At 39.7% G+C, this 21546-nt stretch overlaps 1 protein-coding gene across 11 annotated transcripts in view; it reads right to left on the bottom strand.

Annotated features, from left to right (window-relative positions):
• The window catches only part of LOC140194009 (kelch-like protein 29), a 483953-nt gene that overhangs the window by 135514 nt on the left and 326893 nt on the right, over nt 1-21546 (bottom strand). For all 11 annotated transcript variants that reach the window (XR_011885023.1, XM_072251316.1, XM_072251314.1 and 8 more), the window contains 2 exons: nt 19478-19625; nt 4802-5323 (listed from right to left, as the gene is read on the bottom strand). Coding sequence is in view for 10 of the 11 variants with exons in the window: in XM_072251316.1 (XP_072107417.1) it covers nt 4802-5323; nt 19478-19625 (670 nt within the window). In the remaining variant the exon portion in view is untranslated. The remainder of the gene's footprint in view (nt 1-4801; nt 5324-19477; nt 19626-21546) is intronic.

Below are 21546 nucleotides of genomic sequence, written 5' to 3' on the forward strand. Positions count from 1 at the left end.
ATGGGTAGGTGGGGAAACTGAAACCCGATAATCCATAATGTTATTTCTAGTCAATGTCCAAAAACTTCTATCAATTTAGGTTTTGATGAGAAATTATTCTGAAAAAAATATTTATCTACTGTACAAGTGGTCAAGTTCTCACATTTCACATGTGCTTTGCTACTTCTTTGTCCCAGAAAATTATGTCAAGGCAAGAGCTCAAACTAAAGAAATTAATTCAAAATTGAAAATTAAGTTCTAGACACATTCAAATACCATACCAATCTTGGCAGAAATGTGTTTAATTTGACAAGGCACTTTATTTGATCTTAACCACCTGTTTCTTGATGAATTAGAAGCCATAACTCATGCCAATATGGATGCAAAAACTTTTGGGATGAAGGGTGCGGAGGAGCCGAGGTAAGGGCAGGGTTAGTAATGAGCAGAAATGCACTTCACTTTTGCCAATCAGTGTACATGTTTCTGGCAATTCAGTGGGGAGGGGTCAAGATTATTTTTCAACTTTCATTAAATGCATATTCCTGACTACTTATGGGGTATTTATCTCTGTTATCCTAATAGCCAAAATCCCAAAGCCAAATGGTGACAATAAAATCAATATGTTGTCCTGTTAAAGACATTAAATAATGAATAGATAAAGAAACAACAAACAACGTGATCTGAAGCAAGGCAATGACATTATGGACTTGATTCTCTTGAACCATCTGCAGTAGTGTCAATGCTAGCCAGACGGAGCCTATGTGTACTGCCACTACATCTGGTCTTAGACATTTAAGTTACATCCTCTGGCTGAATCTCCTCCCAATGAATGCAGAAGGAAAATTAAGAACAGATATAGATTTCTTAGATCTGCACATGTACATTGGAAGCCTTTCAATGAGGCAACATATCCTGATAAGGTTTAAAACTGTAATTCATGTGTGTACTCTGAACCTTCAGGAATTTGAGAGAGGATTTGAATGACATACTTTGTATCAGGTCGCAATGGAAATGCTGCACTGGGTAGAATTGTGTATAGGATCTCAGGATTGCAATGTGACTGGCAATGAATGCCATCTCCTTACTTATTTACATCAGCTCTCCAGTAATTGGCTCGATCACCTCTGTCCCTCAGAGAAGCTCTGGAAAAAAAGTCCCCAACAATGTAAAGGTAGCAATGGCTGTTAAAGTAAATTATCTGCATTCTCCCCAACCTAACTTACTGGGCATGCATGTACTCTGATGCAGAAAAGATCTGGAAAATGGATTCTATCATCCTATCTGTTCCCTCATCAACTGGTTACTGTTGTCAACCCAGTTAGTACACCAAATGTGTTATTTTGCTTTCAAACTATCACATCATAACTTCTTTCAGCTTTTCATATGAATTCAGGAGACAAAGGGATAATAATGATTATTTCAATACATTTACCTTTATAAACTGAAATAAAATGCGGTGGAGGCAGCAGTGAAATCAGTTTAGTGCAGTAGCACTCACAAATCCTCATGTATAATTTGAACAGATACAAGTTATTTCCTTTGGGCACAGAGCTTAACGTCATATCACTATTTACTATCAGGTGACAGAATCTTGCCCATTTCATAAGAAATTTATAAGGTGAATCTTGCTGGCTGGTGTTGTCAGTTCTGATCAGAACCACTGGAAAACAGCCATCTAAGCTTTGATAAATCTCAGACTTCTTAGTACATGCAATCAAACGCATAAATCTAAGGCTTACCAAATGACAGATGGTGTTGCATCTGTTACTACTTTCTGTCACTTGGATCCAGATTTGCAGGGGTTCCCCTGTATCATGCTCTGATCCTCTGCTAGGTTGGGGGTGGAGCTCAGGAGATAATGGCGCCTAACGGCGACTCCCTTTGCTTGCATCTTCAGAAACAGCTCTATTTCTATCTTTAATATCTTTATTTTTCCATTTCAGGGTTCTTTTAAAGACCCTGACCTGGAGTTACACACTGACTTCGGTCCTTTGCGGGAATGGGACCCACTCTTGGGGTCTCACGATCGGCCGTTATTCGATACACCAAGGACGCAGCCTAGAAGATTAGCACGCCTTCGGAGTTTCGGGATTTTGTGGCTCTGGAGGCGGGCAGACTCAAGGTTGGTGCCTCAGCAGGAAATTGGTGTGTTGTAGGAGATGGAAAATTGAAAGCAGCAAGCTGGCTGCTGGCTGTGTGCTCAGAGACCCGAGTTCTTTGGGCACAGAGCTCGGAAAAAGCGAAACAATGGACCTTTAACATCGTAAATCAACAAGTTGCTTGTTATGTCTCCCCTCTCGCTGCAAAACAGAGACACCTCTTTTTCCCTTACTAGGGAGAAAAAGTGCCTGTGGTATGTCAAATTTCCAGGTGAACGAATAATCTTTGGGGTACTGCAACTCTGTGTCTTTATTGATGCTTTGCTGCATGCTTGAGTGCTTGGTGGGGGGGGGGGCGCCGATATTTTTTGCCGGTGGGGGGAGGGGGATTGTTGCTTGCTTCTGCTTATGCATGGGGGGTGCTGGGTTGGGCTTTGGGGTTCTAACATCCATTCTTTGGGGCACTCCTCTGTTTTCGTGGATGGTTGTGAAGAAAAAGTATTTCAGGGTGTATATTATATACATTTCTCTGACATTAAATGTACCTTTGAAACCTTTGAGGTTAGGATTTAAGTGTCCATTCATTTCAAAGGAATTTGAAGGGCTAAGGTTTAGGAGGACAAGTGTAAGGCAAGTATTATTCTGATTTCAAATTAATAATCATTATCTGTTTTGAGCTTTTTAAATTTAATATTTCTATAACAATGTATATTTTATTTTTAATTATTTACTTCAACATTCATCATTTGCAAATGTGCAAGCTTCACAAAGCCAATTTATCCACAGTCTGTCCCTGGACTCCAGGGTGTGGAGACTGGTCTTCAAAAGCAAGCACAAGGATTGCAGATGGCAACACTGGACTAGACCAGCGTGATCTGGTCCGGTAGTTTGTTTGACTTAGTAGTGGCTAATATAGCACAACTAAAGATACATAATCTATAAAATACACCATCATATACTAAGTACTTTATGAGTTGTTTTAAATATTTTTAATTGATTCAAAAACAATAGATTAAGAGATTGGCTCTACTAGTAGGAGACAGCATTCAAATATTTCAAGCATCTGCTGAATGTTAATATCATAAATCAAAATTAATAGACTTATTGATTTGAATACAGATCTAATGGAAGTACATGTATTAAAAACTGAAAAACCTGACAGCAATAAAATTGTTTCCGTTTTACTTATTCCTTCTCTACAGTTTTTCTATATACTAAAAACTAACTGATATCCACAGTATTATCCACCATAAACATCACAATACGCTCTTGCTATTTTACTCAACTCCAGCTATTCGTTCAAGTATATTATCCACGATTCTAATTCCCAATGCTTAATCCTCATTTCTGGCAGACTAGACAAAGTTATAATCACTCAGTTCTCTTTGTTCCCCTGAATTCTGTCTCTTGTGCATCCTCCTGTACTTCACCCTATGATCTGTGATCACGCCCCTACTGCTAAGATTTACTGTTGAAGACCTTGCATGCCTCAGGACCTTCAATTAAATTCAGCTCACCAAGAGTGCACTTCCTAATAGATCATTCTCTAGCTCAGCATACATTCATTTCTGAAGCACCTTGTGGCATGTTTCTACTTTAAAGAGGGTACATAATTTCAAGTAGGTAGTTATTTTAATCCCTTGCAATTGAGAATGGCTAAAATAATTCATTTTAATTTGGATTCAGGGAAATCTCCCAAGCAATTAAACAGAAATATCAGACCCTAGATACACTGACAGATTAACAGGGAGAAGTAAGTAACATTTTTTCATGCCTTATTTCTTTAAGCTAAACTGCTTTGTTACACTATATAATTAAACTTATGACAATAAATGTTGGAAAGTGCATAAATAACTATTAAAAGATCACATGGCAAACATATTTCAACAATAACAAAATAACAGAAATCTCAGCATTTGAACAAAGGTTTGAAAATAAAATCATCTTTCAGATTCTGACCGATTGTTTGTACACCTCCACTGCTTTTTTGTTTTTAATTCCAGATTTCCCACATTATTGTTTCCTCTTTACCTCTGGCTGCTTATTTCTGTTTTGCTCTTATAGGTATACTCTTATGACCTTGGATAAACAAAGAATAACACTGTAGATTCATAACTCAAAGTGTGCATGAATTTTTTGTGTCTTTACTGATACTTGCTGTTTCAGATTCAATTCCTTGATGAACACTTGACAGTGCAAAATGTATGACACCCAGTTTTCCATGTGACAAATTAAGTTCTATATTTACAGAACCAGTATACCAGATAAGCACTTATCGTTTGCCAAGACTATTCAGAAGTTCACGCTATTCAGCAAAAATGATTAAGGATACCAACAGTGCCATACCAGTGCAGTTCATTAAAAAATGCAAAATATCACCACTGTTCTTCCTGGAAAGGCCTCATATCTGCACAAATTCTGCTTCATGCTAATTATTTCAATTACCTGCTGAATTATTAGATTGATATAAAGAAGAACGTCAATAACTAGGCCGTATTTATTAAGACTGGCTCATTGAGTTGCTACTTTGAAAGAATCATTTAACTATCCCCAAATGGTTTAAGTATCATTGCACGAAGAATTGCTTGAAATCAAATTTCTTACAATGTTACCTTCTTCTACAAGCCTGTAGACCATGACACACCAAATGGATGATAAATAAGGCATCAATGAACCATGCTGCCACACTGAAGTGTATGATGAAGCAACTACTTTGAACATACCTTTTGGATGCCAAGGGTCCATAAACTCGTACTTTCCCGTCCCAACAGTCCGTAACATCTGGGTACCATTCTTGTCATCTTCAATTTGTGGTGGGTTTAAAGGAAGTTGGGAAACAACCTGCCCATTGACACTTGGAGCATTACTAGGAGGAGTTACTGAAGGCAGAGCAGATGGGTTCAGCATGGGGCAACTCATGTGACCATTCCCAATTGTGGTAGGAACAGGCTGAGTCACCTGACCCACCCCAGAGAGAGGGGACACGGTCATCGGATGACTTGTTGTGTACAACGGCTGACTCTGGAGATTCACAACCATGTTGGTTAACGGTTGTGAGTGATGCTGGACTTGATAGTGTGTTGTCATAAGTGGAAGCTGAGGGGGAACTGGAGGTGGTATTGTGGGTGTAACTCCAATCACTGGACCTTGAACACCAAACGTTGGTGCCTGTGCAATCCCGTATGTGGGAGGTATTAGGGCAGGTGGGCCAACTGCTGCAACCGATGGTACCCATGGTGTTGGATCTGAAATTTAGAGGAAACAATGATTAAAGCACCCTCCTCTCGAACGTTTACAAAGATATACTGTACAGTAAGTATAATCTACATTTTGCTCACCAATAGGCATGAATTAATTTTCAAAAATATCAAATGAAATATGCAGTATACATTTTCAAAATACATTCATAATAATTTGCATTATTTAATTGGACTCTTCCTGTAGACTAAGAGTGTTAGCACAGGAGAATGTACTCATATGGAGCTCGAGGTGGTGTGGCGGAGGTGGAGCTGGCTATGACATTTTATGTGGGTCTTGATTTTACAAAAAAAGCACAATCATGAAATTAGAAAGACAGCACTATACTAAAAAGAAAAAAAATGTGCACAACAAATATCATGTTACTTTCCATAAAATAACTTCAGCATTATAAAACCCAAAGATGAAGATCCTCCGACGCTCCAAGAGATTTTGAAGTTTCAGTTTCAATATCTCATTCAAGTGCAGTTAAAAATGCAAGGTGTACCACCCCCTCCCCCAATTCTCCTGCAGAGAAGATGCAGTTTCCATGCTATCTATATCAGTAACAAGGGATGGATGAAATAATCAGTTTTTTTCTTTCTGCTTCTGAAAACTTGTCCAGATCTACACAGCACATTTGATAGTGTTAACTTATTACATTTACCTTAAGGGTCCTTCAGATTTGAAGCCAATTACTGATTTGCAATTATATCACAGAATTTTAGATTGGTTACAGCACAAGGTCATGGACATATGACTATTGATTAGAGTACAAACAATCCAACTAGTCCCCCTCCTCCACTTTCTCACTACACCACTACAGATTCTTTTCTTTCAGCTATCTATCCCGCTCCTTTCTGATCCAGACAATTAGATCTGTCTCCTAACGCAATACAAAAAAATTCTTCCTCATATCACTTTCTTCATTCTATATATCAGTGCTCGACACTGCAAATTGGAACAGTTTGCTTCTTTTGACTCCAGTTATACCTTTCAAGATTTCAATAACTTCTAAATTCAGTTAGTTTAACCAGTTTTGGGCACTGGAATCAATAACGAGCCTTCACTGAGGAGTACTCAGATTAATCGGGCACTGTGACTACGAATATGTTAACAGAACAACTACATTGAATTCTTTGTGGAGAAAACAAAAATTGCTGATGAGGTTTCATATAGTCTAGATGCAGGGTGGTCAGAAAGGCAAAAGGCCATGGCATCCTTGGGTGAATGATAAATTTGATCCACATTTGACTCTGCGACGGAAGCAAAAGAAAATGTTTGATGGGTCATTTTATGACTGGAAAACTGTTAACTGTGTGGCTCCATTTAGTATCCAGACAAGTTAATAAGTTTTCTGTGGAAGAAGATTATGTTAAAACTCCACGCAACAAAAGTTAAAGCACCATTTTAGAGCAGCGTACAGTTCTCATACAATGATAGAGCATGAAAATAGGTTTTCATCCCACCAAGTTCATGGTAATGAGCAAGCATACATTTATATTAATCCTATGCTAACCTCACTTTTACAAGACTACAAGATAGAGGAGCAGAATTACGCCATTTGGCCCAATGGCTCTGCCATTTCATCATGGCTGATCCAATTTTCCTTTCAGCCCCAATCTCCTGCCTTCTCCCTGTATCCCTTCTTGCCCTGACCAATCAAGAATCTAACAACCTCTGACTTAAATACATATAGACCTGGCCTTCACCGCTGCCCATGGCAAAGAATTCTACAGATTCACCACTCTCTAGCTCATCTCCATTCCAAAAGAGCGCCCCTCCATTCTGAGATTGTGTCCTCTGGTCTTAGGCTCTTCCACCGTAGGACACATCCTCTCCACAGCTACTTTATCAAGGCCTTTCACCATTCGATAGGCTTCAATGAGGTTACCCCTCATTCTTTTGAATTCCAGTGAATACGGCCCAAAGTCTTCCTATGACAAGCCACTTTCCCACATTCCCACTTTCCTCCCCCAGATTATATTACTTACATAATACTAGGGGAAATTTATATTGACCAATTGACTTACCAATCCACATCTGTTTGCGAGGTCAAAAGAATCCTTAGTACACAGAGGAAGCCTCTGAGGTTATCTGCTCACTTGCATACAGATGAACGATAAGTCAGTGGGAAGGATGCAGAGGAGATTTACAAATAAATTGTCAGAAATGGCAGGCATTGGCTATATGGATAGACAGTTCATGCTGAGGCCTTTTTTTTTAAAAAGATATAAAGATTGGTGAGAAATTTAATTGAGGTTTGTAACTATGATGGACCTAGATTCTCTTCTCAATTCTCCTATTGGGCGGTAGTCTTAGATTTAATGGATTAAAATATGTTTGATTTATAAATCCTCATCATATTTAGAAGTACCTGAAGAGCTGTACCATAACCTATGGATCAAATTTTGGAAGGAGAGGTCAGGCTGGATAGCTTTATCTCAACCAGTACAGATGTGACGGGATGAATGGTCTTATCTAACATAGGCTTTCTATGATTCAATGGAGAATGTTTTTGAGAACATATTTAGTTAACCTGCACCACATTTATCTTTATCTATTCTCACACTCAGCTCTTGTTATCGTCTTCATTTTCTCACAGATCTACCTTGTGCAAAATAAAACCACGGATCTCTAAACTGTATGCAAACATTATTTTCATGCAGCCTGGAGGTATTCCGGGATATTTTCAGTCATAGTTTTTCTCTGATACATTTCTAGGGATTACAGTCAATAAAAACAGGGATTGTGCAAGCACAAAGCTTCTTATAAAGTGCATGTTTTGACTAAGAAATAGCTCAGGGTTATCGAAAGGCAAAGTTCCAACCAACAGTAATTTTTTTCATATTTTCCTTAGGTGACTGAAGATTAGGACAGACATTTCTGTTCTGCTCTGGCTATCTTCTGAGGCTTACTTATTTGTCAATTGTATTCCGTGCTGTTTTTCTGGAGTTATGTTTACTTCCTCGAGATCAAATGTAATATTCAAATACAATTCTAAAGTCTGTGGATGATTCTCCTTGATTTTGAAATACTAAAAGCACTGAATATTTTTACAGGAAAATATATTTTCCACTGCCTTTCACCAGATATTGGACATATATTAATAATAAGAGTGAAATCACATGTGTATTTCAAAATAGGATTAAAATTGGCTTTAATTTCATATGACTAATCTTTAAAAATCTAAAATTGTAGAAATTTATGGTATAGAGAATGTCCATTCAACCAGCAGTATCTGTGCCGGCCAAATTCCACATTCCAGCTCTTGAAATACAGCCTTCAAAAGGCATCAAGTTCATGTCCATATATTTTATTAAAGTAATTAAGATTTCCACCACCCTTTCAGACCATGAATTTCACATTCTTTCAACTTGTTGGGAGACAGACTGAGGAGATAGCAAAGCAAATGAAGCAATGCCTGTCTGCATGAAAACTCTTCTGTATTTCAGGAACTAAGACTCCAATCCTGGACAACACATTTTCACAAAAATAAGTTTGTTGCTTTTCTTCCTACAACGTTTATAAATTTACATTTTCCTATGTTGTATCTCATCTGTCACTTTCCTGACCACATTCACTTGATAACCTTCCACTTGCTTAACTCACTCCCAAAATCGAAGTAGGGAGAAGTAGGCACTGAAAATACCCGTACAGGAGGGATGGTTGGCACCTGAACTGAAGGGGGACTAATATTCTAATGGAAATGTTTACTAGTGCTGCACGGGGTGTTTAAACTAGAGTTGTGGGGGCTTGGGAAACAGAACGCCAGAACAGATAATGGGGCAGTTGTGGAGAAAAATGTTGTTAAGCCTACAAAGTCAAGGATCAAAAGGTCTAGTACAGTGGGAGTATTGTTCTGAGTTGTGTATATTTCAATGCAAGGGATTTTAAGGAAAGACAGATGAGTTTAGGGCAGTGTAAAATTATGAAATTGTAGCCATTAGTGAGACTTGCTTGCAGGAGGGGCAGGACTCGCAGCTCAGTGATCCGGGGTTACGTTGTTTTAGATACGATAGAGTGGGAGGGATCAAAGGCAAAGAGTTGGCATTACTAATCAGGGAAAGTGTCATGGCAGTGCTCAGTCAGGACAGATTGGAGAGCTTGTTAGTGAAGCTTCACTGGTAGAACTGAGGAATAAAAAAAGGTAGGACCACATTAATGGGATATTATAGATGACCCAATAGTCCACAGGATTTAGAAGAGCAAATTTGTAGAGAGATTGCAGACCTTTGCAAGAAGCATAAGGTTGTGATAGGAGATATTAACTTTCAACATATTGACTGGGACTCCCATACTATTAAAGGGTTGGATGATAAAGAGTTTCTCAAATGTGTTTAGGAAAGCTTCCTTAATCAGTACATAGAAGTCCCAACTACAGTGAGTACAATACTAGATCTCTTATTGGGAATAAGACAGGGCAGGTAACAGAAGTTTGTGAGGGGGAACACTTTGCAATAGTGATCATAATGCTATTAGATTTAAGGTAATTATGGAAAAGGATAAGGTTGAGATTCTAAATTGGAGAAAGGCCTATTTTGATAGTATCAGAATAGGTGGATTGGTGCTTCTCCTTCCCACCCTCCCCCCGCCCACCTTCTTTATAGGGCCTCTGCCCCTTCCCTTTTCAGTCCTGATGAAGGGTCAGCCCGAAATGTTGACTGATCGTTTCCACGGATGCTGCCCGACCTGCTGAGTTCCTCCAGCATGTAATAGGTGGATTGGGACAGGTTGTTTCCTGATAAAGGTGTACTTGGTAAGTGGGAGTCATTCAGAAGTGAAATTTTGAGAGTACAAAGTTTGTACGGTATTTACCTGTTAGAATAAAAGGCAAGGATAACAGGATTAGGGAACCTTAGTTTTCAAGAGATATTGAGGCCCTGGTTAAGAAAAAGAGGTGTGTAGCAGATATAGGTAGGTACAAACAAATGACATATTTGAGGAGTATAAGGAATGCAAGAGGATACTTATGAAGGAAATCAGGAGGGCTAAAAGAAGGCAAGAGGTTGCTCCAGCAGACAAGGTGAAGGAGATTCTACAGATACTGTGTATTAGGAGCAAAAGAATAGCAAGGGAAAAAAATTGGTCCTCTGGAAGATCCAAGTGGTATTCTATTCATGAAGCTGAAAGAGATGGGAAAAGACCTTAAATAAATTTTTTGTATCTGTATTAACTAAGGAGATGGACATAGAGGTAATAGAAGTGAGGCAAAGCAGTAGTGAGGTCATGGACACTATACAGATTACAGAGGAGGAGGCGTCAACTGTCTTGAGACAAGCTAGAGTGGATAAATCCCCAGGGTCTAACAAGGTGTTCCCTCGGACCCTGTGGGAACCTAGTGCAGAAATTACAAGGGCCTTGGTAGAGATATTTAAAAAATCCTTAGCCGAGGTTATGTGCCAGAGGATTGTTTAAGAAATGCTGTAAGAATAAGCCAGGAAATTATAGGCCGGTGAGCCTGACATCAGTAGCGGGAATCCTGACATTCAAGATGAGGTAGCAAATTTGATATACTTTGGCTTCACAGGAGAAATGAGAGAGTGGTTGTAGGAGGTTGTCTCTCTGACTGGAGGCTTGTGACTAGTTGTGCGCCACAGGGATCGGTGCTGGTTCATTTGTTATTTGTCATACCAACAATCAGAATGATAATGTGGTTAACTGGATCAGCAAATTTATGAACGACACCAAGGTTGGGGGTGTAGTGGACAGCGAGAAGGGTGATCAGGCTTGCAGTGGGAGCTGGACCTACTGAAGAAATAGGCTGAAAAATGGCAGAGAAATTTAATGCAGACAAATGTCAGGTGTTGGAATTTGGGAGGACCAACCAGAGTAGGTCTTACACGGTGAGTGATAGGGTATTGAGGAGAACAAAGGGATCTGGCAGTACAGATCCATAATTCCTTGAAAATGACATCAGGGATAGATAAGGGTTTTAAAGAAAGCTTTTGGCACATTGGCTTTCATAAATCAAAGTATGGGGTACAGGAGTTGGGATGTTATGTTGAAATTGTATTAGACATTGGTAAAGCCAAATTTGGACTATTGTAAAAACGCAAACAACAGGAATTCTGCAGATGCTGGAAATTCAAGCAACACACATCAAAGTTGCTGGTGAGCGCAGCAGGCCAGGCAGCATCTCTAGGAAGAGGTACAGTCGACGTTTCAGGCTGAGATCCTTTGTCAGGACTAACTGAAGGAAGAGTTAGTAAGAGATTTGAAAGTGGGAGGGAGAGGAGGAGATCCAAAATGATAGGAGAAGACAGGAGGGGGAGGGATGGCGCCAAGAGCTGGACAGGTGATTGGCAAAAGGGATACGAGAGGATCATGGGACAGGAGGTCCCATGATCCCCTGCCCATCCTCTGGGTTCACCCCCGCCCCCCTGTCTTTCTTCCCGGACCTCCTGTCCCATGATCCTCTCGTATCCCTTTTGCCAATCACCTGTCCAGCTCTTGGCGCCATCCCTCCCCTTCCTGTCTTCTCCTATCATTTTGGATCTCCCCCTCCCCCTCTCAAATCTCTTACTAATTCTTCATTCAGTTAGTTCTGACGAAGGGTCTCGGCCTGAAACGTCGACTGCACCTCTTCCTAGACATGCTGCCTGGCCTGCTGCGTTCACCAGCAACTTTGATGAGTGTTGTTTGGACTATTGTGTGCAGTTTTGGTCAGCTACCTACAGGAAAGTTGTAAATAAGATTGAAAGAGTACAGAGAAAATTTACAAGGATGTTGCTGGAATTGGAGGGCCTGAGTTATCAGGAAAGGTTGAATAGGTTAGGATTTATTCCCTTGAACATAGAAGAGGAGGTGTACAAAATTATGAGGGGTATGGATAAGGTGAATGCAAGCAGGCTTTTTCCACTGAGGTTCAGTAAGACTAGAGGTCATGGGTTAAGGGTGAAAGATGAAATATTTAAGGAGAACTACTTAAGTGAAAGAGGCGGAGCTAAGTAGTTATGGTGCCCAATGGCGACTCCTTTGCTTGCATCTTTGAAAACAGTCCTATATCCATCTTTAATATCTTCCTTTCAGATTTCTTTTGAAGACCCTGACCTGGACTTACACGCTGACTACAGTTCTTTGTGGGAATGGGACCTGCTCTCAGGGTTCCACAATCGGCCGCTATTCGGCACGCCAAAGTCTCGGCCTAAGATCTCGGCACGGTTTCAGAAGCCTAGGATCTCGAGTAACTGGAGATGAGCGAATCGAGGGTCGGTGTCGCCACAGGAGATCCGTGTGTCATTGGGGGAGTTGGAACATCTACTGTGTGCCTGGGGACCCGAGATCCTTGCAATCTCTAGGCACAGAGCTCGGAAAAAGCGATGTAACAGACATTTAACATCGTAATCCAGCCAGTTGTTTGTTATGTCTCCCTGCTTGCTGGAAAATGGAATGGAGTCACCTCTTTCTCCCTTATTAGGAGAGAGAGAGCCTGCAGCATGTCAAATTATTGGCTAAACAATGTAGTCTTTGGGGTAACTGCAAGTCTGTGTCTTGCTATTGCTTTGCTCATGCTTGAGTGCTGGTAGCGGGTGTGCTTTATTTTTGCCAGTGGGGGGAGAGGGGGATTGTTGCTCACTGTCTCTTACACGTGGTGGGGGGGGGAAGCTGGGGGGGACTTTGGGATTCTAACATTTAACTGTCATTCATCTTTGGGGCACTCCTCTGTTTTTGTAGATGGTTGCGAAGAAAAAGCATTTCAGGATGTATATTGTATACATTTCTCTGACATTAAATGAACCTTTGAACTAGAGGGCAAACTTCTTCACTCAGAGGATGGTGAGAGTGTGGAATGAGCTGCCAGCACAAGTGGCGGATGCAAGTTCGATTTCAACATTTAGGTGAAATTTGGATATGTACATGGAAGGGTGGGGTATGGTGGGCGGGTCTGGGTGCAGGTCAATGGACTAGGCAGATTAATGGCTTGGCATGGATGAGATGGGCTGAAGACCTGTTTCTGTGCTGTTTCTGACTTCACGATTCTATATACACAATATTGATCCTGTCCCATCATTGTTTAGACTATTAAATATTTTGAAAAAAGTGAAGCAAGCAACAGCCTTTCCTATCAGAAAATAGCCATATAGTGATAAACAAGTCATTTTTAAGGATTTCACATATGTCCTTACAAGTCAGGGACAGTTCGGAGATAATTAATAACGGTTAATAAATACAGGCCTACTGCTAGACACATCCAATGAATAAATACGGGACCAGAGTAAGAGGGTGAGACCCATATAATAATGTTTTCGTATTTTCTTATGACATAACATGACAAAGAGTCACTATGAGGTGTCTTCATAACTCTAGAGCAGGGGTTCCCAAGCTGGGGTCTACAGGCCCCTCGGTTAATGGTAGGCTCCCAATGACATAAGAAGGTTGGGAACCCCTGCTCTAGGGATTTAGTTTGATCTCAGATGCTGCCTATGTGACGTTTTCCATGTTCTTGTTATAACCACGCAAGTTTCCCGAGCTGCCCTGTTTCACCTGCAGCCTCAAAAAGACTGGTTGGTTCATTGGCTAATGCAGAATACCTCTTAGCACAGTAACAATATAACAAAAGGTAGTTCATGATTTTGTGTGAGAGAGAGAATGAGTAGCAGGAGTACATGGAAATAATAGAGCTTCTAATATTTCCCCCTCTTTGGGAGTTGGCATGAGCCTAATTGGTCAAAGGTCTACCTTCTATCACTGTCAGTACAAATAAACTCCTCCTTTTCTCAAACCCCTTATTATAAAACATCATTGTAACAAGATGTAATTTTCTGTCTATCCATATAATGACCAAACTTCATAATGGGACACATAGTGCTGACCAATAACAAATTTGTCCTCAAAGATCTATTGACTTAATACCACACCATACTTATGGTACGGGCTGTCCTGTTCCATTATTCATTGCTTTTAAATCTCAGCTCAAGTGGATCCTGAATGTCAAACATCAAAGATATCAACAAGCAGTATGAGCAGCCAATCACATTGAGGTATTACAGATATGAAACCAGGAAGTTAAAGGTATAATTTCTAAATGAATATTTTGAGCATTTTACAGAATATCAAATCAAGATTGAAATGTACACAAGGTTAAGGCATATGTCACCAACTTAGATGCCACATAATGGCCATCAATAAAACACTGTAGTTCAGGTTAATTCTTTCATGTGGGCCAACTGGAGAGTCTGAGTGCTTTTTTCGGGAAAGTAAATATGAAGGTTGATTCAACTCAGCAGCTAAACACATCTAGATATAGCAAATTAGTGGCTTGGAAGTTGGCAGAGTTTCCAGTTTTAAGGAGGTGGTGATTTTGTATGTCAATGTCTGCAGACACCGTCTTCCTTCAGCTAAATTATTGTCTGTGTGGTTGTAGATATGGTTATAGCAAAAAGGCATAAATCTCTTAAGCTCCCTGATAGTAGTTCCCTTCTCAAGCAGCATGAAGAGTAGCACTGAAAGTAATCCGATGCTCAGACTGGAAAGGTCACATGAAAAAAAATGAACTGTGCAGTTCCTGATGGACAATACCCTTTTGAAGGCTTTATCGTTCATTCCATATAGATCAGAACAAAGGCTAGAAAACAGGTTATTTTCTTGATTTATTCCTTATTTTTGGAAAACTGTAAGAACAACATGACTAACTGTGCCTACATCAATAGAGCTGGGTATCTATATATTCTGCTCTGTCTGTTTACTATCCAATGACATGAATTTGAAATTTTCCACTTTTGACTAACCCACATCTCCATCACACTCAACTGTTGTTTGCCCTTCTCTTTTTCCTTCTATTCACTTCTTCCATCCTCTTTCACATCCCCCCTCTTCCATCGACATAGGTCCATCAATACATCATCCCCTGCCATTATTCTACAAGAAGGGTCAGAGCCGTCTCTATTTCCTGAGGAGACTGAGGTCTTTTAACATCTGCCGGACGATGCTGAGGATGTTCTACGAGTCTGTGGTGGCCAGTGCTATCATGTTTGCTGTTGTGTGCTGGGGCAGCAGACACCAACAGAATCAACAAACTCATTCGTAAGGCCAGTGATGTTGTGGGGATGGAACTGGACTCTCTCACGGTGGTGTATGAAAAGAAGATGCTGTCTAAGTTGCATGCCATCTTGGTCAATGTCTCCCATCCACTACATAATGTACTGGGTGGGCACAGGAGTACATTCAGCCAGAGACTCATTCCTCCGAGATGCAGCACAGAGAGTCATAGGAAGTCATTCCTACCTGTGGCCATCAAACTTTACAACTCCTCCCTTGGAGGGTCAGATACCCTGAGCTGATAGGCTGGTCCTGGACTTATTTCATAATTTACTGGCATAATTTACATATTACTATTTAACTATTTATTACTATTTTTCTATTACTATTCTATTACTATTTATTATTTCCAGGACTATTACTATCTATTATTTACTAATGGTAGTATTACTATTACTACTATTATTTCTATTACTATTTATTATTTATGGTGCAACTGTAACGAAAACCAATTTCCCCCGGGATCAATAAAGTATGACTATGACTATTTGGTTCCACGTATCAACTACCAGCCTTTGCCCAACTCTCTCTGTTCTGTTTACTGGCAATCCATCCTCTTCCCTCTCTGTCCTGACGTGGGGTTTTGACCTGAAGCACTGACATCCACCTGCTTGACTTGCTGAGTTCTTCCAGTTTTCTGGTTTTTGTTGTAGCTGCATACTAAAGGCAGCTTGTGGTCAAATACTGAAACACTGACCAACATCCAAAAGAGAACCAAGAAGGCCTTGCAAATTAACATGCTCGGAGATGGTGGTCCAGGTGAGAAAAACAAGGACAGGCCCATGTGCATTTGCTGAAATTTACCAATGCTGTGAACATCTGTGTTTTTTGATTATCTGTGTCTCAGAAGGCATCAGTGGCTGACCAGCAGGATGCAAAGAGTGGGAATAAAGGGGGTCTTTACTGCTTGGCTGCTGATGACTAGTGTTGTTCCCAGGGATCAGTGGTGGGACTGCTTCTTTTCACGTTATATATGTCAATGATTTGGATGATGGAATTAATGACTTTTAGCCAAGTTTGCAGATGATACAAAGATAGGTGGAGGACCAGGTAAGGGTGAGGAAGTAGGGAGTCTTCAGGACTTAGACACATTGGGAGAATGGGCAAAGAAGTGGCAGTAGGAATACAGTGCAAGGAAATATATGGCCATGAACTTTAGTAGAAGGAATAAGGCATAGACTATTTTCTAAACAGGGAGAAAATTCAGAAATCAGAGGTGCGAAAGGACTTGTGAATTCTTGTGCAGGATTCTCTAATGTTTAATTTGCAGGCTGAGTCAGTGGTAAGGAAGGTAAGTGCAGTATTAGCATTCATTTTGAGAGGACTAGAAAATAAAAACAAGGATGTAATGCTGAGGCCTTATAAGCATTGGTCAGGCCACACCTCGAGTATTGTGAGCAGTTTTGGAGAGGGTCCACAGGAGGTTAATGAGAATGATCCGGCAATAACAGGGTTAATGATGAGAAGTGTTTGATGGAACTGGGCCTGTACTCACTGATGTTTAGGAGAATGGTGGGGGGGGGGGGTGGTAGTTCATTCAAACCTATTGAATAGTGAAAGGCCTATATACAGTGATGCATGGAGAGGATGGTTCCTATTGTCAGGGAGTCTAGGATGAGAGGGTATAGCCTCAGAATAGAAAGGTGCCCCCTTAGAATAGAAGGAGGAATTTCTTTGACCAGAGGGAGGTGAATCTGTGGAAAACATTGCCACAGGTGGCGGTGGAGGCCAAGTCATTGGGTATATATATTCAGAGTGGAGGTTAATAGGTTCTTAATTAGAAAGGTAGGAGAAGGCAGGAGAATGGGGCTGTTGTGTCCATCTGAAGGGTCTTGACCCGAAACATTGACTGTACTTCTGTCCAAAGATGCTGCCTGACCTGCTAGGTTCCTCCAGCATTTTGTGTGTGTTAGATTGGAATTGTGTGTTTCTTGTGTCTCTGTAGTGTGTTAAAGTTGTATCAAAGGACTGATATCATGACAAGGTTGGACTGTTTGAAGAAGCGGAGTGAGCTGGTGGTTTAAGGGAAGGCCTCTGAATTTCTGTTTGATTAGGCCGAGTGAGAAGTGTGACACTTGATAGATGAAAGGGAAAACTACAATTATGGATGATTTGGCTAGCAAAGCTTTACCTTGAAGAGTAAGATCTCCCAGTTGCAAGGAGCACTAGAACTGGGAAGGGTGATCTGATCAGTCATCATAAGTTATCCCTCATTAAATCATCAATGAATTAAACCTCAAGACAATAATGAATAAGTGGAACTCAGTTTAGAGCATGGGGAGATGGAACTGTGTAGTGTAGACTTTGTATCATCACTGTAATCTCTCAACCTCTCCGTACATCACCATATTGACTTTTATTAATTCCCTGGGTCAGACTCTCGCACGCCACCAGCTGTAGTTCATTCTCGCCCCACTGCAAACATCTGTACGTTGAGCAGCAGTCTGCTTCCTTTATGAAATCAGATTTCAAATTAGGCTTCTCTGGAACATGAGAAACAATGGGGGAAGGCATTTAACACATCAGTTCCATATGTCAAATTAGCTGCATTCTATCCAAGTGCACTTAAGATACCGAAGAGTGTATAGGCTTAATGGAAATGCACAGTTGACCTAATTGAGCTGAGCTGGAGAACTGGGGTTGCATGCTGGGCATCCTGTTGCAGTTTGTCAGATCTGAAACTCCAGCTGGCTCTGGCACCAGGCCAGTTTGCAAAAAATTCCTGGAGTCAGGAGATTTGGGAACTTTGTTAGCAATTCCTTAAAACTACATGGCTCACTAACTTTTATGGCCCCTCATTTTGAGCTGTGAATAGTGTTTCAGTATTACTTCTCATAAAAGTACCATAGAAAAGAATGGACAGGAGATTTGTTTTAGAGAGCTTGCATTTCCAATCTGGTTGTGCCTGTTTTGAAGAAACATTAGAAAGCTAAAAAGAAACCTATTTACAATAACGTGATTGCCTACTTCGCAGGTCAGGTTGGATGTGGCAGGCCAGTAATTAAAAATTGTCAGTCATAAAATAACTTATGAATTGCAAAGGAACAAATGTTAAGACCAATTCCATTTGCAACATATTTTTGCAGGTTATCATGTCAAGAATTTAGCACAGTAGTTTGGAGCAGACAGGAACACTCAGATTTTAACATGAAAAGTGCATTTAGTGATGAAAGGTTCTAGGCTCCTGTGCCATATAAAGATATTTTATGAGACTTGCTGTGCTATAGACTGCCGATTGCACTTGCCTTCAATGCAGCATTGACTCTTCTTCACCAGTAATTTATTACTATAAAGCACTTTAAAGCTGGTATTTTTATTTTGAACATGGAGATTAGTGTGGAGACTGTTAAGGCTGTACCATTCAAGAGCATTAGTGGAGCAGTCAACAACTGCTTAATACAATCTTTCTTTAATTGAACTATAAATCTTGCTATTTTTTTTCTTTGCATGAATTGGAACTCAAAATCAAACTCCAGTCTGCCTTGCATTCAAGAATTTCTCTTGAGCTTTCTTGTCCTGGTCCATCTTTGACTAGTGTTTCCTTGCTGGAAGGTCCCCAAACAAGCTCATTCACTAAAAACTTGCAAGTCAGATTCAGCTTCATTTTTTGGTAATCAATTTGACTTTTGAAAGTTGCTAATTGTGCCAAGGCCAGTTTCTAGCATGGTTCTTTTTAAACTAACACAAAATACTGCATTAACTGAACTTGTTCTGATAATACTTGGACAATTTTTGGTGATCCTTTTTTCCACAATATATAGTATAAGAAAATGCTTGCCATTAATCATCAAGGTAAATAAATATTGTTTTCGTAAGTGAAAACTTTGGAAATTATTCTCACAATAACAGTAGCGTTACTTGAATAATAAGAAACTCCAGCTGGAAGCATTTAACATAACTTTGGATAGGACAGATGCAATTTCTTTGCTTAGAATGCTTACAACAATAAACAATAACTTGCTTTGATTAAAAATCTCAACCAACAGTTCCACTATTTAAACATCTTTGAAGCCACAATTCAACTTTTGAAAGAACCACTGAACTGCTTCATCACAATACATAAAAAAAAATGGAAGTGGGACTTTGCACATTCTCTTGGATTCAAGCAAAAAAAAACATACCAGCATTTTCTATTTCTCTCATTTGCTTGGATGGTGGTTCATCAGTGTCCCAGGGAGTTGACTGATTGATCGGAGTTTGTCCCCATCTCACACTTTTATTTAGCATTTGTCCTTGGGTCTGACTGTCAATCTTAGAAGTGCTTGAGGTCTGTATTTATGAAGAAAGAACATAGAGATTTAGACATTATGTCTCATTATATGCACCACATCAAACCATCCTCTCTGTAGATATGAGACACATTTGAAAATATATTACAAATATTTACTCTGTAGACTGTTACTTTCCAGTAATTACATCAGTTTTGAATTAATACTTTCATTTATTCTTTTTCTCATGCCAGTAAATTGAATGTCAAAGTGAATTATGGTTGACTTTTGGCAAGCTGGCCCATTTAGGATATTGAGTCCATTGTGTTCTCTGGTTAACTGTTTACATTGTGGGCTCAACATTTGATTTTATTTCAGTTTCCAATTTTTGCCAAAAAGAGCAAAGTGCAACAAGCCAGTTCTTACGTTGGTTGAACCTCTGTTAATGTGGAAAAATATGAAGATGACTTGACAATTTCCAGAATACATTTTCTACTCTAATATTTGTAACATTGTCCCAAGTGTATAATTAACACAGCAGAAGATTTTCAAAGAGTAAGCAACGTAAAATTAGTTGGACTCAGCATGAACAGGGGTTGAAGATAATTTTTTTTAATATGGCATAATTCTTCTACCAAACAATGTTAATGAATCAGGGCAAATATGTTGTATTCATTTTAACATGGAAAAACAGAGATCTCACAAATACTTTTTTCAAACTGTTCATTACATATAACCAAGCAAATAAGGAAGTAAGAACATTACAGAACAGTGAAAATCAAATAATCTTTATGGCAGTTATACTCCTACTGCAGCAGATCTACTAAGAAATAGAAGGATAACGGTGTGGTGTTTAAGCTGACTTGCTGCATGTGCAGAATATAAAGAAAACATTCAAATTCAATGGGTTTTCATGAAATTAAACTAAAACACAGCTAAAATATGGCTGAGATTCTGATCTGAAAATTTTGTATAACCAGTTTTCCCTGTGCATGTTCTATATGTGCCTTGTGCTGTGTGTAGCTGTGGGTACTGTGTTTCACATCCTGGCCCTGGGGTAGCACTGTTTTCTTTGGCTGTATTCATGGGTATTCATGTATGGCTGAGTGACAATTAATCTTGAACTTGACTTCAGTAATTCAACAAGAGAGTACATCGGAATGGGCAATAAAACAACAATAATATTGTCAACATCCATGTTCCAAAATATGTTTAAGTAATTACTCAAGCACATAGCACTCTAAAATCATTGCATCGTAGCAACCTGTTGACTGCCAACTATTAGAAATCTCAAAGCATTCACAGCGTAATTTGTGTAGATATAATAGGATGCGTAAGGCAATAGCTGAATCCAATTCTTCAAAGAATTTGTGGTTCTCCCCTACAGAGATGCACGATTATTTTTCCCTCTATATTTGATGAATATACCCCAGCAGTGTGGTTCAGTTGTAGCTCTGCAGAGCATATTGCTGTGGCTAAGTAACCACACAGTCACATTCACAGAGCATTTAAAGACCCTATTGCAGATACAATAGGCTCTTTTAAGAGGCTCCTGGATAGGTACATGGAGCTTAGAAAAATAGAGGGCTATGGGTAACCCTAGGTAATTTCTAAATTAAGTACATGTTCCACACAGCACTGTGGGCTGAAGGGCCTGTATTGTGCTGTAGGCTTTCTATGTTTCTATTGCATATTGTTCAAGCATCATAACAAAGACAAGATATTTCTTCCAGCTACATGGTTTTGTAAATATGGATTCAGAACAGACTGCCAAGTAGATACATAAATTACAGGGACCGCAGTTCACCAATTAGAAATAGTTGCATTCCGAGGAATGTATAAGCCTAGACTCAATTCAAAACTGTATTGAGAAGCTTAAGATACTTACCTTGCCTGAGACACAGATTATTTACATTATCTACACTAGACAATGTTCACTGATCAAAATTGTGTTTTATTACACAGTTCAAATTCAAGGAATG

This window comes from Mobula birostris, chromosome 2, assembly GCF_030028105.1.
Source record: "Mobula birostris isolate sMobBir1 chromosome 2, sMobBir1.hap1, whole genome shotgun sequence".
NCBI lineage: Eukaryota > Metazoa > Chordata > Chondrichthyes > Myliobatiformes > Myliobatidae > Mobula > Mobula birostris.